The 16,149-nt window shown below is 62.5% G+C and overlaps 1 protein-coding gene across 1 annotated transcript in view; it reads left to right on the forward strand.

The window, feature by feature from the left end:
- ANKRD52 (ankyrin repeat domain 52) overlaps positions 1-16,149 on the forward strand; it is a 43,003-nt gene that overhangs the window by 13,682 nt on the left and 13,172 nt on the right. Inside the window, exons 8-27 of the mRNA XM_074979694.1 lie at positions 636-848; positions 947-1,025; positions 1,599-1,713; positions 2,306-2,388; positions 2,480-2,597; positions 3,450-3,518; positions 4,071-4,211; positions 4,653-4,730; positions 5,104-5,215; positions 5,906-5,977; positions 7,737-7,938; positions 9,217-9,304; positions 9,887-10,004; positions 10,386-10,605; positions 11,608-11,695; positions 12,190-12,273; positions 12,737-12,882; positions 13,555-13,637; positions 14,753-14,835; positions 15,476-15,567. Of these exons, the coding sequence (XP_074835795.1) occupies positions 636-848; positions 947-1,025; positions 1,599-1,713; positions 2,306-2,388; positions 2,480-2,597; positions 3,450-3,518; positions 4,071-4,211; positions 4,653-4,730; positions 5,104-5,215; positions 5,906-5,977; positions 7,737-7,938; positions 9,217-9,304; positions 9,887-10,004; positions 10,386-10,605; positions 11,608-11,695; positions 12,190-12,273; positions 12,737-12,882; positions 13,555-13,637; positions 14,753-14,835; positions 15,476-15,567 (2,284 nt within the window). The remainder of the gene's footprint in view (positions 1-635; positions 849-946; positions 1,026-1,598; positions 1,714-2,305; positions 2,389-2,479; positions 2,598-3,449; positions 3,519-4,070; positions 4,212-4,652; positions 4,731-5,103; positions 5,216-5,905; positions 5,978-7,736; positions 7,939-9,216; positions 9,305-9,886; positions 10,005-10,385; positions 10,606-11,607; positions 11,696-12,189; positions 12,274-12,736; positions 12,883-13,554; positions 13,638-14,752; positions 14,836-15,475; positions 15,568-16,149) is intronic.

Consider the following 16,149-nt stretch of genomic DNA (forward strand, 5'->3'; position numbering starts at 1 on the left):
GAGGTGCCCCTGGCCCTGGTGGTGACCACCAAGGGAAGTCCTCGGGCAGCTGGGAACTCTGGCGGTTTGGGGGTGGGCAGCCTCGCTCAGAGCCCAGCACTTGAAGCTGGAGATGGAAGACCGAGGCCCTGATCACCGGTGCTTTGTGATGATCCCCGAGCGCGTCTGCCCGGCACGAGGGGGGTTAACGCCGGTGTCCTGCCGCAGGAGGGACCAGGGTTTGGCCCTCGTTTCAGTGGGAGTTGGGCTTTCCCTTCATGTCCTGTGCCGAGCAGCTGCCCCGTCTCCGGTGGTGGCTCGAGGGGCTCCCCAGGCGTGGCTGGGGGGGCGGGGTAGCGGAGCGACTCCAGGGCAGGGCGCTCTCGTGTTGTCCACCCGTGGGCGGGATGAATTGTGTTCTGTGTACCGAGGCATGGGCGGCTTGTACCACCGGTAGACGCTGCCGGCTGGGGCGCTCTGCAGTCAGCTGGGCAGCTGCCGCCCCCCCCCGCCCCCACAGGGAGCTCCACTCCCAGGGCATGAGCAGGGGAAGGCTGAACCCTTCCTGGTTCTCTCTGTTCCCCCTCTGCTCTCGGCCCCTCCCTGCTTTTCCTTGCCCCACCCCCTGCAACCTGGTGGCTCTCTCCCCTCCGCAGATCGACGAGCCCAACTCCTTTGGGAACACTGCACTTCACATTGCCTGTTACATGGGCCAGGACGCCGTGGCCAACGAGCTGGTCAACTACGGCGCCAACGTCAACCAGCCCAACGAGAAGGGCTTCACCCCGCTGCACTTTGCCGCCGTCTCCACCAACGGGGCCCTCTGCCTGGAGCTCCTGGTGAACAACGGCGCCGACGTGAACTTTCAGGTGGGCCGGAGGGCCGCAGGCGGGGCGCAGGGAGGGGCGCGGGGATGTGTTGGCCGCTCCGGGGCACAGCATGGGACAGTTCTCCTCTCTCTTGGCAGAGCAAGGAAGGGAAGAGCCCTTTGCACATGGCTGCCATTCACGGCCGGTTCACGCGCTCGCAGATCCTCATACAGAATGGTAAGCGGCTCGTGGGACCCTCCCTCGCCCTGGCGCTTTGCGCTGTCACCAGCAGGAGCCTCTGCCGCGCCCAGTCCCTCCCCTCGAATCGTCTCCTGCCTCCCCGGCAAACCCTCCCAGGTCCCCTGCTGCCTGGCTGCGCTCCTCGCTGCGGGGTGGGGTGTTCGGTCTGGATCTCAGCTCTTACAGAGCACCGAGCTGACGTTCCGGCCTCATGAGCCATCAGAGCCAAAGTGCTTTCAGTGCGGCTAAACCCCTGCCATGAGAGAAAATCACCCTGAGCCAGGGTCTGCCCGAGCAAACGCAGGCCTGCTGCAGCGTGTGCCAAGCGTTGGGGCCGGGCCGGTTCAGACGGGAGGTGTGTGCAGAGAGGGGCTGGGGGCTGTGACACACACACACACACACACAGAGTGTGGTACAGTAGCAACTGCCTAGCGCCTGCAGGCTGGCGGCACAAGCCCCTTTCGTCTGAGGGTGGCTGACTCTGTGCGGTGCAGCCCCCCCCGTGGGGCGCACAGTCCCCGGGCCAGGAGCGTCCCACCGAGCCACCTGCCCTGCTGCTTTCTCCCCTAGGCAGCGAGATCGACTGCGCTGACAGATACGGCAATACCCCCCTCCACGTTGCTGCTAGATACGGCCACGAGCTGCTAATTAGTACTTTGATGACAAATGGTGCTGACACTGCAAGGTGAGGCGGCCGCAGCAGGGGCCCTTCTTGCCAGGGCGGGGCAGGAGAGGAGCAAATTACAGCCTGGAGCAGGGAGTGGGCTCCTCCGGGGGCCAGGACGGTGTTTCCCCCAGCGCGCCTGGCGTGAGGGGTCCGGAGGTGTTGGCCTTTTGCTGGAACAGCAGCCGTGGTCCCCACTGGAGATGGGGCGGGGAAGAGCCGTGCTAGCTCCTGCGCCCAGGGTCTGATTGCCAGGGTTGGGGCTGGGGAGCAGTTTCCTCTGAAGTGAGGCTCTTGCTGGGTCATTGGTCACGTCTCTCTGCCCTGGGTGCCACGGCTGCGAGTGGAGCCACTGGTTTATGTTCCTGAGGACTGAAACGTTGTGCACAATGGTGGTTGTGGGGCTTGGTCTAGGCCTGTGGGGTACAGCAGACAGGCCTCCGGCCAGCCGGAGCATTCCAAGGGCCCTTCTGTCTCTGGCCTCTAGAGCTGCATAGGAGGAGCAGGCCGGGCTGGCAGGGACAGCCCGGTGCGCGCTGTGCTCCTGGGCCACGTTGGGGGCTGTCCCCCGCCCGGGGCTGGGCCTTCCCTGACCTGCCCTCCCTCTCGGCAGGCGTGGGATCCACGACATGTTCCCTCTGCACTTAGCTGTTCTCTTCGGATTTTCAGACTGTTGTCGTAAGCTCCTTTCCTCAGGTGAGCGAAGCTTGCGGCAGGGGGGGTTAGTTGGGAGGGGGCACCTGGCGAATCCGCCCCGATGACCCAACCTCCCCTCTCCGCCCCCCAGGTCAGCTGTACAGCATCGTCTCCTCGCTGAGCAACGAGCACGTGCTGTCTGCCGGGTTCGATATCAACACGCCTGACAGCCTTGGGAGGACGTGCCTCCACGCTGCTGCTTCCGGAGGGTGCGTCCCTCGCTGGCCGGGGCAGGGGGTGGGCATCGCAGCGGGCCGAGCAGTCTGCTCCCTCGGGATAGGCAAGAGCCCCGAACGCAGCTGCCCCGCTTCTGCGTCCCACGGCGTACGATGTCGGCAGTGTGGTCCGGACACAGCTCGGGGTCAGCTCATGTGGGTTCGGCTCCCAGCTCTAGTGGCCTGAGTGCTGCAGGGAATACGCCGTCCCTCTGAGCGCGACCCTGACCTTTGTTCCTCAGTTTCCGCATGTTTGACACCGCTCCCGGTCGCACTGGGGTGGCTGTGGGAAGGGGGCGCTCGGGTCGTGTTTGTAAAGTGCTCTGAAGCCCACAGCCGGCGTCCGTGCGCCGTAATTTACAAACTGTAGTTCCCCAGTGCGTTCAGCTGCACAGCCTGCGAGAGGCCCACGTAACACGCCCACCCCAGAGCTGAAGGAGCTGCTTGGCACAGCTCTCATCAGGCGGCACAGCATCATCGGTCCCGTTTTACTGGTAGGGGCTTCCTGGGAGTGGCACGTTGCCTCTGCTCCTTCCAGCGGGGACCAGCGCCCAGGGCGTAGGTCCTGTCTCCAGGGTGAAATCCACTGCCTGGCTCAGGCTAGCGGCAGGGCTCCAGCTTTACTACCTCGCGGAGTCGCTGGAGACAGAGGCAGCCCCCCCAATGGTGAGCTGCAGAGGCTCACACCAGCAGTCACAGCGCACTCCGTCCCATGGACAGGAAAGGGCTGCGGGCAGGCTCAGGTGCGCGTTCAGGCAGAGCAGGCCCAGGGGGAGGCGTTGATCGTAAGAGGGACGTGCGGTTCACCTGGCCTGGCTCAGCCTTTCCCCGCTCTCTCCCCTGCAGGAACGTCGAATGTCTTAATTTGCTGTTGAGCAGCGGTGCTGACTTGAGGAAGAGAGACAAGTTCGGAAGGTCAGTACAGCCGGTGGCTGTGAGATGCTGATTGTGACCGGGCGCTCCCCTGCGTCTGGAGGACCTGAGCTGGGCATTAGGGCGAGCCCCTGGCTGGGCTGCGGTTACCTGCGAAGATCTGGGACATGGAGCTGGGGGCGGGTGACGGGCAGAGCCGGGAGGGGCTGGGTGAGGGCAGAGCCGGGGACAGGTGACAGGCAGGTGATGGGTGGAGCCGGGGGAGCTGGGTGATGGGCGGAGCTGGGAGGGGGTGGGTGATGGGCGGAGCCAGGGGGCTGGGTGATGGGCGGAGCCAGGGGGGCTGGGTGACTGGCAGGTAATGGGTGGAGCCAGGGGCACTCACAGAGCAGAAATCCCCCACCCTGTGGCCCCCACTGTCCCCCAGCGACATGGGGGAGCTGCTGAGCCCAGGGCCCCGCTATCGCTGGGCAGTGCCTGGCCTGGCTTTGGCTGCTGCCCGTGGCCGTGATCTCTGCAAGTGGTGCCTCGTGAGGCTGCTCTCGGCTGGGACCTGCAGCTGGCGCCCCTCACCCTGTGCCTTCCCTCCCCCAGGACTCCATTGCACTACGCGGCTGCCAACGGCAGCTATCAGTGTACGGTGACGCTGGTCACCGCCGGAGCCAGTATTAATGAGACGGACTGTAAAGGCTGCACTCCCCTCCACTATGCTGCTGCTTCAGACACATACAGGAGGTAGGAAAGCCCCAGGGACCCACCTGCCGGAGCAGCTGCTACCAGATACCCCAGGGCGGGTCCCTAAGTGGGAGAGGCCGTGGTGTGTCCCGTGGGGGGCGGTACCCAGCAGTTCCCCACAGCCGGCCTGCACTGCCTGCTGGCCTGTGAGGAGGAAACGTTACAAAGCGCCTGAGGCCTAACTCTGGACTCCTGGGGTCCGTGGGTGCTAGAAACCAGGGGCTGGGAAGGAAGCCCTAGGCCCACGTGTTGAGAGCAGTGGGGCTGAAGGAACCCAGTTCCCCCGGCGCGGAGGGAAAAGGAGGCTGTTCCAGGGCTGTGCGGCTGCTGCTTCTGCCAGGGCTCGGGCCCCATGGGCTGGAAGCGGCTGGCTGGGATCTCTCCAGCTGCCAGCCCCCTTGGCTTGCTGTGCCCCGGTCAGATGACGCTTCCCTCCTTCAGAGCTGAGTCTCATTCAGGAACCAGCCATGACAGTGACGAGGAGCCATTGAAGGAGTCCAGAGTGAAGGAGTCATTCTTGTGAGTCATCCAGAGCAAGCTTCTGTCTCACCTGTGCTCTGCGTACCCCACCGCTCCCCCTCCCCGCTCGCGCCCAGCTCAGCAGCGCCCTCCAGGCTGGGGCCTGGTGGTCTCTCCAGCGGGCATGGGGCTGGCTGGCTTTTAGTAGGGCTGTGCCCTGGGATCCAGAGTGCCTGAATGCACACCCCCTCCCTCCCTGCTGGGATACCAGGGCCTGGCACCCTCACTGCCATTGGGCCAACCACAGGATGGCCCTGTGCCCCCTTTGCACCCCGTGGGTGTAGCATCGGCATGGACCCGGTGCGAGCGGCGCGGAGCTGGGGTGTCCCTGGGAACATGGGCCCGACCTCTCCCTCCCCCGTGCTCGTTGCAGCTGTTTGGAGTTCTTACTGGATAATGGTGCTGATGCGTCGGTCCGGGACAAGCAGGGTTACACCGCTGTCCACTACGCAGCCGCCTACGGGAACAGACAGAACCTCGAACTGGTAAGCAGGCCGGGGGCACGTGTCGGCCGCCTGGCGCCCTCCGTTCCCCACGAGTCCTCCCAGGGAGACGCTGGCAGTGGCTGGGCCCAAGTGCTGCAGCCACAGGAGGGGTGGGAGAGGGCTGTGTGACAGGGGAAGGACCAGCTGGGATTATGGTGTAGCTTGAAAAGCCCTGTGGGCTCATGGGGCCCACTCAGCCCCGGCTGTGGAGGTTAAGCCCCTGCTTGCAAGTTCGCCGCTCCCCAGAAAGGCAGGCTGGAGGCAGAGCACAGGCTCCGGCTCAGGGTTTCACAGAGCTCAGTCCAGCTCCGAAAGATGGGGAGACCTCAGCTGAGGAGCTGCAGGTCAGCCAGCGACTGGTACTGGGCAGCTCAGGAACACCAGGGGATGTGCTGCAAGGGGGCAGCTCCCTGCCGGGTGCAGGGAAGTGTGGTCCTGCTGTGGAAGTTGCGAGGGCGGTGGAAGGCACTGGGAGGGATGTGTGCTGGGAAAGCACTCGATAAAGGAATCGGGAAAACAGGAGAGCTGCCCCTTCTCTGCCTTGCCGGGGCCAAGCACTTGGCTTTGGTGCAGTCAGGCTGGTTGCCAACATGCCCGAGGCTCCAGCTGGTGCGTGGCCTGGTGGACGGGGAGGCCAGGCCAGGAGGAGCAGCGCGGGCTGAAGGTTTACAGGGTCCTGTTTTGTTGCAGCTGCTGGAAATGTCCTTTAACTGCCTGGAGGACGTGGAAAGCACCATCCCAGTCAGCCCTTTGCACTTAGCTGTAAGTCTGGCCGAGGCTGCCCTGGGACCTGAGCTCAGGTGGCCGGCGACACGTGTGGCTTACGGCAAGCTCGGCTGCTGGCGCAAGTGCAAGTGAAGCTCTCGCGCGAGCAGCCGTGAGCCAAGGCTCCGGCGGGTGATCGGAAGCGGCCTTGGCGGCGAGGCTGCAGCCGACGTTCGAGGCCTGGGGGTGGCGAGAGGGCGAAGGGACGGTGGTGCTCATGACTGACGGGGGGCAGCGGCTCCTACTCAGAGCTGCGCACCAGGAGCGCCATGCGCCTCTCTCACACGCAGCCCCGTGCCTGGAGAGAGAAGTGCCGGGCACCGGTGCATCTCAGGCATAATGGGCATTGGAGTAGAGCTGGGGGTGCCTGGCTCTGGGGGAGGGGAGGGGATTGGGTTACACTGGAGGGCTGGGGGTGCCTGGCTCTGGGGGAGAGGAGGGGAGGGGATTGGGTTACACTGGGGCGCTGGGGGTGCCTGGCTCTGGGGGAGGGGAGGGGATTGGGTTACACTGGGGGGCTGGGGGTGCCTGGCTCTAGGGGAGGGGAGAGGATTGGGTCACACAGTATATATTTACTTTTGTCTGTCTATAGCTCTGCCTCTCTATACATAGAGCCATAGAAATAAATCTGCAATATGTGGTTGTGTGCTCCAGCCACAGCGTTTTGGCTCTTCCTCTCTAACCGGCTGCCCCCCAGCTAGACTGTACGGGCTGCATTTAGCCAGACTGCTCACCTGCGATGTCTCTCGAAGGGTTACAGCCCCCAGGTCGGGGTCCGGAATAGCAGACACAGACTAGAGGCCAAGATGCAACGAAATGTGGTCTCAGACGGGGCAGGAAGGTGACCAGGGCCTACAGAGAAAATCAGACCCGTACCTTAGCGTGACCTCGGGGCGGGGGGTGTGTGTGGCAACCTTGGGGCCTCATCACCTCCCGGGACCCCGCAGCCCTGGGAGCTAGCGAGGGGACCCGACATCCGTCTCCTCTTTCCTACGTCAATTTTCCTAATACAGCAGCGTTAGTGAAACCCAGAACGTCCCTCTGGCTCTCCCCCAGTAGCTGTGCCACAGGCCGACTGCTGGCTGTAACTGAGGCGCACATTGCACCCAGGGAACCGAGGTTGGCTTTGCTGCAGCGATGCCACGCAGGTGCAGGCAAACCACCCCAGGGAGGGGCAGCCGGGCTCTGCTGTGCCAGGGCTCAGCCCAGCTAACCCCTGAATTGTGCCCAGTAATCCTGCTGTCAGGACAAATGTCTTTCGATCTTTTTGGAAGCAAAATTGCCAGTTTCCAGTTACTAACCTGTCCGCTGAGTGGTTGAGGCACTCTGATGCCGCTCAGCAACGCGCCCACTGCTGGCAGCCCGTGTTCCTAGGGGTGGTGCACGTTGCCCGCTTGTTCTGCGCGTGGATGGAGAAGCTCGGTGGGAACACTGGTAACTTGTGACGGTGGCGCAGCAGTGGTGGGGCGCTGAAGCGCAGGGGAGACCAGTGCGTGTCAGCGTCTGACCAGCTGCAGGAGGAAAATGGGGGATTTTATGCTGTGTGGGAGCGTTCCCTTCCATGGCATGCGCTGCGGCTGGTTTGCCAGCTGATGGGGGGGTCGTGCGGCCGGCAGCCACCAGCCCGGGAGCGTGGGCAGCAGCTGGTGCCACGAGAGGTTTGTAATGGTGGCGGAGACTCTTTGCTTCTCCTTCGTCCTGGCCAGTTTGTGTCTGGCCTCTCCCTCCTTAGGGGGTGTCTCTGTGTTGCCTGCAGGCCTGTAACGGTCACTGTGAAGCCCTGAAGACGCTTGCCGAAACCCTCGTGAACCTCGACGTGCGGGACCACAAGGGGCGCACGGCGCTGTACCTTGCCACAGAGAGGGGCTCCACGGAGTGTGTGGAGGTGCTCACCAGCCACGGCGCCTCCGTCCTGGTGAAGGAGAAGAAGAGGAAGTGGACGCCGCTCCATGCTGCCGGTAGGAGCTGAAGGCGCCTCACCTGGGTCACCCAGCGGCTCGGGTGTTGCAAATCTCGTGGCCCAGAGCCCAGCCCCTGCCCAGGGCCGTGGATAGCCTGCGTGGCCCAGCGCACGTTAATGCCTCTCTTTCTGAGGGCATGGCAGTGACTGGCCCCTGCGAGCCAGAGCCGGGTCCTTGGACCATTTGCCTGCTGCCCAAGAGGGCCATCAGGAAAGCACCTGAGCCTTGTCAAGGAGGAAGCTGTGGCAGGACCCTGATCTAGAGCGTCTCAGATTTAAGCAGGAAGGGGCGTGGAGAGGTCACAAAGCCCAGGGCCACGTGACCCCAACCCTGCCCTGCCAGCCTGTGTCTCGCCCGCGTTACCTCCCAGTGCTGGGGTTGCACAGCCTCTCCCGGAGCAGAACTCCCCTTGGAGTTAGGAAGCATTTCCAAGTCTCTCTTGCAGCAGGCCAAGCCCCTGGCTTGTTCTGCCTCCTGCAGACATGCCCAACCGTTGATAATACCTGCAGCCTGTCAACGGGTTCCCCCTCAGTCATCTTCGCTGCCAGCCAGCCCCAGTTTTAGCTTTTCCTCGCAGATCCAATTGTGTGACCCTTAGGTGGTGGGCGTTGCTCTCTCTGCTGTGTGCACCTTTCTTAGCTTGTGGCACCCGGAGCGGGAGCGCGTTCTCCAGCCGAGGCCTTGCCTGCACCGAGCAGAGCAGAGCAGGACAGCTGCCGCCTGTGTCTGACCCGGGAGACTCTTGCCAAGAATATCGTCCTCCTTTCTCAGTTGCGCCACCCCACTGGCTCCCATTCAGTTTCTGACTCACTCTGGCCCTGATGGCAGGACTCCGTCCTGGGCACTTGTTTCCCGGTTTGCCTGCGTTCCATCCCACGCGCAGGACTTCCCTTCCATTGCCTTTGCTCTCCTTGGTTTTAGACCTGTTCTCCAACGTCTCAAAGTTGCTTAGAATTCGAATCTGGCCTCCAAAGTGCTTACAGCCCCTCCTGGGGTGCTGCCAGCCCCAGAGAGCGCGAGCGTGCTGCTCCCCGCTCACCGATGAGCCGATTGTCTAGTACCAGACACGGGAGTGACCCTCTGGGACCTGCTGGAGTCACCCCCACCTCACAGCGCTTTCATTTAGCACACGTCTCCCTGATTGGCTTAGGAGGCAGTTGTGTGGGACCTGCCGCGGAAGCTTTATAAAAATTGAGGCGTCGCGCCTGCCGCGTCCCCAGAGCAGTAGCCCAGTGTTGGTCTTTAATTCCTCCTGCTCTTGTGTGTCCCCCACAGCTGCCTATGGGAACACGGATTCCCTCCACCTTCTGATCGACAGTGGGGAGAGGGGGAGGATCACCGACATCGTGGATGTTCACGGCCAGTGAGTCAGTTCTAGTGTCTTCGTAAAACCTGTTGCCTGTGGGCGATGTGGCTGCATGGGACGATGCCGCTACACAGGGAGGGCCCCAGGGTATCTCCCCAAAGGGCTTTGCAAAGGACCGAGTCTCCCAGTGCCCCGAGGCCTCGTTCAGCGTCATGCAGTAGATCGGTTCTGGGAATAAAGCTCAGGATTCCCAGTCCTAGAATCATAGACTCACAGGGCCAGAAGGGACCTCAGGAGGTCGTCCAGTCCAGCCCCCTGCTTCAAGCAGGATCAACCCCCACCAAGTCATCCCAGCCAGGACCTTGTCAAGTCCTCTTGCTCCAAGCCGCACCTCTCCTGCTCTCACCACTAGACAGCAGGGACCTCCTCCCAGAGCTGGGGCAGAAGGCAGGAGTCCTGACTCCCAGCCCCACTCCTCCCGGAGCTGAGGCAAAACCCAGGAGTCCTGACTCCCAGCCCCACTCCTCCCAGAGCTGGAGCAGAACCCAGGAGTCCTGCAAAACGGGGATTGCAACTTGCGATCGTCGATTGCCCTTCCCAAGACAACACCCTTCCCCTGTGCTCCCCCGACTCCCGCAGAACCCCCCTGATGCTGGCGATCATGAACGGCCACGTGGACTGCGCCCACCTCTTGCTGGAGAAGGGCTCCACAATAGACGCAGCGGACAGGAAAGGCAGGACTGCGTTGCATCGGGGGGTAAGTGAGAGCGACGGAGCTCTGTGCAGGCCCTGGGGTGGCTCACTGGCTTTCCTGCAGTAGGTTTGTCTCGGGAGGGCTGGTAGCTCCGACCCTCTCCCTTAGGAGGCCTTGTTTTTGGTGGCTTTGGGCCCAAGCGTTGCTGGCCAGGTGTTTGCCTGGGGCTGAACGTTTGGGGCGAACTTCAGCCGAAACGGTTCAGGCACCACTAAGAACACGGCGCAGGGCCAGCACCAAACTCTTGCAGCTGCCTCTTCCCTTGCAGTGCTCTTGCGCCCCCAGCCATACAGCCAGGCCTGGCGGTTCAGCACCAGGCCTCTGGCTGAGCGAGCAGGAACTCTCTGCCCGCTCCCAGCCGCTGCTTTCCTTTACCCGGCCCAGGCGGTGACCGGCTGCGAGGACTGCCTGGCAGTTCTCTTAGACCACGATGCCTTTGTACTGTGTCGGGATTCCAAGGGCCGGACCCCGATCCATTTTGCATCGGCGTGTGGGCATTCGGAGGTGCTGAGGACCTTGCTGCAGGCAGCGCTCTCTACGGACCCCCTAGACCCTGTGGTGGATTACAGTGGCTACTCACCAATGCACTGGGCTTCGTACAGCGGTAAGACAGCAGGTCCCTTCTTCCTTCCTCCCTGGGGCGGCTCAAAAGTGGCCCAGCTGAGACGGCCCTCCCTCTGGTTAGCACTGTGGTGTTCCAGGCCCCCCGCCGTAAATAGGACGCTCGGGCACGGCGCTGCCTGCCAGCCGAGCAGTTGGGTGACCGCCCAGCGGAGAATCAGCTGCCGCCCACCTGGTGAGGCGCGCGCCCACGGCCGGTGTTTCTATGGTGGTGCACATCCACTCATGCTTCAGTGCACCGAATAAAATGTATTCCTCCCCCGGATGGATAAAAATAGAGGAATCCCTGCGTGGCACCTCCCCTCTGGGTCGGCAGGGAGGGAATGTCCTTCCCAGCCGCTCGTTCAGGGTCTGAGATGAAAGCTGAACATTGGCAGCCCAGTGTCTGCAACACGCAAGCCCCTGCCCCTGCCCCTGCCCCCTCGGGGGTCCCTGGCCCTGGCGTGGGGCAAACCCAGCCAAGGACAGGGGCAGAGGTGGGGCTTCTCTCCCTGTGAAACACTTCCATGGCATGGTGGTAGTGCTACGCCATGGACCCCCAGGAGGACGGCTGGGCTGTCCAAGCCCTCCTGGCCCTGGTGTCCCACATTGCTCAGAGTTGTGGGTTTCTCACAGCAGAACCGGAGACTTGTCTGAAAGCGGAGCAGGGCCTTACCCTTAAACCAGAAACAGGCCCCATCTCTCTCGAGCCCGGGGAGACCCCGAGGGTTTGCTCTGCTGGCTGAACTGGGGCATCCCCTTGTTGTGTCGCACCAGGTTGGGATCTCACGGCCAGCAGCTGTGACGTCCCACTGCCTCTGGCTGGCGCACGCTCACCACCCCCCTTTAAATAACGCACCCGACCGACTTCATCTCCCCCGGGGGACACCGAGAAACTCCTTCCTGCCTGCACCCCCCAGGCGCCCCTGGAACAGAGGGTTCCCCGGGGAGAGGCAGCTGCCGGGTTCCTGAGCTCATGGCTCCTCTGTCCTTTCCCTCTTTGCAGGACATGAAGATTGTCTTGAATTGTTACTTGAACACAACCCGTTTGCATACCTAGAAGGAAACCCTTTTACTCCATTGCACTGTGCAGTGTAAGCGACCCCGGCCCCGGCGCCAGTGGGGGAGAGCGTGGGAGCATTCCGGGGCGGGAATGGGTGCACGGTCGTGGCGTGAGAGCTCGGCCTCCAGCTCTTCGGTCTCGCGGCGGGACAGCAGCTGTGGGCCGGTTCCACCGCACCCTCTGATCAGCCTTGGCCTCAAGCCCAGGACCCTCCCTGGTCCCCTCTGGGGCTGGGCGCTCCGGGAGCCCGAGGGCCGTGTTCCCAAAGTGTGGGTAATGGAGCTGCGCCCTGTCCATCCTTCCCCTCGGTCGCGCTCCAGTACTTAGCCTGCAGGCTCTCATCCCGCTCCTGCACTCTCAGCCTGTTCACGTCATAGCTGTGGGTGCACGCGCAGCCCCTGTGATACCCCCCACCGCCTGCGGCTCCTTGGCCCTGGGCAGCAGAAGACCACGCAGAGCCATTGCTTGGTGCACAGACAGCTTGGCCCAGCCTAACGCTGGGGGTCCCTCCTTGTCGCCCTGCAGAATCAACAGCCAGGAAGGCGCTGCTGAAATGCTGGTGGAAGCACTGGGGGCCAAGACTGTTAATAGCAGAGATGCCAAAGGAAGGTGAGTGGGGCCTGAGCTCCTGCCTGGTCTCTCATGGTGTTGGGGCGCCTGAGGCCAGCGCAGCCCCCCGCGCGGTCGCTCTCGTGAGCCGAGCCCGGTGCCCACCAGGGAGACATGCCCCCCCGCCGAGCAGTGATGAGTCTCTGCTTCCAAGTGACCCCTGAGCCCGACAGGTCCTGGCAGCTTCGGGTGATCGGAGGAGGGGTGTCGGGGACTGAGTCAGGCTCACCCCCGATTCCTTCTTGGTGAGTGGCAGCCGATTCCCTGTCATCTGAGCTGCGTTTGTTTCTGCTTCCTGACTGGTCCCAGGTGCCTGGCGCACATCCAGTAACACCTGCTGCGTCCCCCTCCCCCACTGCCATGGCTGCAAGCGAGATGCTCCCGTCCTAGAGTGAGGAGCGTAGGTTTGGCAGGCCCGTGGCCGTGGTGGGGGTTCTCCTCACGCCCTCCCCTCTGCTTCCAGGACGCCCCTTCACGCTGCTGCCTTTGCAGACAACGTCCATGGTTTACAGCTGCTGCTGCGTCACCACGCGGAGGTGGACGCGACGGACCAGTTGGGCAGGACCCCTCTCATGCTGGCGGCTGAGAACGGGCAGACGGCAGCAGTCGGTGCGTAGCAGTGACAGACGGGCGGGAAGCTGGGGCCTGGCGGGTGCTCACGTCGTAACCAGAAAGCCCTGTGCCCTGAGCGCTCAGACGCACCCGGCCGGGTCCCGGTGGCACATAGTGGGGGTGTGAGGATTGTAATCCCTGGTTCAGTAGCACGTGTTTGCTGGTGCCCCGTCGTACCCTGAGGTGGGCGCCTCACACCGGTGCGCAGTGCTGAGGGGTGTGTCCATGGGATGACTTGTCACACGTAGGCAATGGGGCTCCAGGCTCCTGGGAGTCGAGGCAGCCAGGGGACCCCTTTCTCCCGCAGGAAGCGGGATGAAGGAGGGGCCTGGCTGGTTTGAATGGGACCTGGGCAGGAGAGGTGGAAGTCCCCTCTGGCTGGAGGAGGGATATGGCCCCAGCTCAGGGACCCCTCTGGGCCCCTCTCCCCACGACAGATGGTGCTGACGGCTTCAGGTCCCTGTGCTGACAAGTCTGTTCTGCGCTGGGTGCCTGTCGCCTGAAAACCATCTGTTCCCCCTGCGGGTGGGGGTAGGGCCGGGGGCCGCCCAGGCCCCAAGACACCCAGGCCCTTCCGCGGCTTGTGGGTATGCTGTTCCTGCTGCCCTGTGCCTGCCTAAGGGAGTTGGGGCTGCGTGCGCCTGACACGTTTCGCCCTCTTGGTTGTAGAGTTCCTGCTGTATAGAGCAAAAGCAGATTTAACTGTGCTAGACGTCAACAAGAACACAGCTCTTCACCTGGCCTGCAGCAAGGTAGGAGTCGGCCCAATGCTCCTCCTCACTTTTTTCCCCATCCGTGTTTAGAATAAATATTGTCACGTGCACGGAGGCCCTTGGGAATGCGCACCACCCGTAGAAACACTTGTGCGCAGCTGGGGGTGCTCTGCTAATCAGCTGGGCGGCACCTGACTCTCTCCTGGGCGGCCACCCAAGCATTGTGCTTACAGGGAGTGTTCACTGCGGCCTTTGGTCTGTGAGCCTCAGTGTATCCAAGCGAGCGTCTCTGTGCCCTGCTGGCCATGCGAGCTGGCACCCACGGCCTCTTCTCCACACACACCTGCAAAGGCTGCATTAAGCCGGTGTTGGCCATGTGTGGGGTCATGGTGTGACTGTCAGAGCAGCTTGTTTTGAATGAGTTTCAATCTCTTTTTAATCAACGTAACCTAACTGGAAGGAAGGGCTTGTCCATGGCAGGAGTTTTCCCTGATTGGCTATTCCATGGTGGGGCGGGGGGCACTGATTCTGGGATGAGTAATCCCACTGAAAGTGGATTAAGCTGACGTGGAACGAAGCGCTTTATTTCAGAGTAAGAGCATCCACACTTTGGAGCGACTATCTCCCTCTCTTATTCCAGAATCGATTTCATGTGTAGACAAGCCCTAAATCTGGATGAACTGAAATAACCATCCACCCTGTCCTTGGTGGCAGTGGTTTAATTCAACCAGTTTAAAATCTGTTGCTCTGGCTGAGACTGGGAAACCTCGGGCAGGTCATTTCACATGGGTGTTCAGAGGGGCGGAAGGTGCCAGGAATTGTAGTGGGGTGTGGGTGCCCGGCCTTACTTAGCTTTAGAACAGGGCTCACACCTGCCTGTCAAATGCACAGAACCCCAAAGCGGGGGCAGTGGGTAACACAGAGGGGTCGTTTATGTTCCGACCCTGAAGGGAGATGCTGGGTAGGAGAAGGGAGTAGCGAAGAGAGTTCCAAACTAGAACTCACCAGGTGTGTGTGTTTCCTCACTCACACCTGGGTCAGACTGGCCACGTGTTGAAACACGGGCAGCATGAGGACGCCGTTTGCAGGCACCCCTGGGTCCGCCCCCCCCGCCCTGCACGCACTACTTTGAAACGATTCGGTTTTATTTCCAGGGTCATGAAAAGTGTGCCTTGTTGATCCTGGGAGAAACCCAAGACCTTGGCCTTATCAATGCAACTAACAGTGCTCTGCAGATGTGAGTGTGCGAGCAGCGGGTGGAAAGGGGCTGGTTTTTAGGGCGGGTGGCTGTAATGTTTGGAAGAGGGAAGCCAGCAGCTGAGGCAGTCTCTGGTCTGTAGTTCCAGGCGGAAGAACCACGCCTCCATTTACTACACCTTCCCCTCTCCCCTGCCCTCCCCTCCCCAAGCAGCCTGTGACCGTGTCTCACCCCTGGGAAGCTCAGCCCAAGAGGGCAGTAGCCAGGCTCTTGTTTGTCTGCCCAGCTCAGACGCCTTGCAACAGCCTCTCGCCTCCTGGCTGTGCAGGGGAGGTGGATGAGGCCTTAACTGCTGCCCTCTCTTGAAACCGGCCCAGGGCTTTCACTGAGTGGTCCAGGATCCAGGCACCTGCCCCTCTACAGCAGAGGCCGTTCCTGCCAGGTGCTGTGCCCGGCCTGCAGACCCTGGGCCACCTCTGCACCTTTGATGGCTTACCCATCCCCAGGCCCTGGCTCCCGCTGCGGGTGGCTCGCCCGCTCAGCACGTTTGCTGCTCCCTGGCCAGTCCAGAAGCTCTCCCGGGGCACGCCAGGGCAGAGCAGAAGCGATTGCTCCAGGTGGAAAGGCAGAGGGAATTGTCTGCCTGGCGAGGCTCAGCCACCTCTTCCCTTCCCTGCAGGCCGCTCCACATTGCAGCTCGGAACGGACTGGCCTCTGTCGTCCAGGCCTTGCTCAGCAGAGGCGCCACCGTACTTGCTGTGGATGAAGAAGGTGCGTATGCGTCACAGCTGGGATCGCTTGCGGTTGGGCAGGGTCAGGTACAACGTGGTCTCTGCGCGGCATCTTTCGGGGCCCGGGTGGCTGGTTGGGGGTCGCAGCAGTACTCCCGGGAAGCCGAGCGCTGGGACAGCTGCCCAGGAGAGTCAGGCGCCGCCCAGCTGATTAGCCGAGCGCCCGCAGCCGGCGTCACGTTTCACTGGGTGGTGCAGATCTGCGCATGCTTCAGTGCACAGAACAACATTTATTCCACACCCCTGGTTCTCAGATAGGCACCTGGCCCTGACTTTATTTCCTCGCCCCTTACACTGCACGTTGTCGTGCTCCCGTACTGAGCCTGCTGTCAGCGGTGGGGAGCAGCCCTGGTGTCTCTGCCGTGATCCCCTGTAGCCTGGCCGAGCCGCGTCCAAGCTCTCCTCCCCCTGGTGCAGCAGGTGTTACTGCCACGTGATTTCACCCATGTGTGCGGGATCGGGCTGGGGCGTGCCCGGGAGCTCAGCTGGAATAGCAACAAAGCAGCTCTTTGCTCGTTCGCGTGGCCCGGGGACTCCGCGCGTTGGGTTTTCTCTCTGCTGA

Source organism: Carettochelys insculpta, chromosome 29 (assembly GCF_033958435.1).
Source record: "Carettochelys insculpta isolate YL-2023 chromosome 29, ASM3395843v1, whole genome shotgun sequence".
NCBI classification, from domain to species: Eukaryota; Metazoa; Chordata; order Testudines; family Carettochelyidae; genus Carettochelys; species Carettochelys insculpta.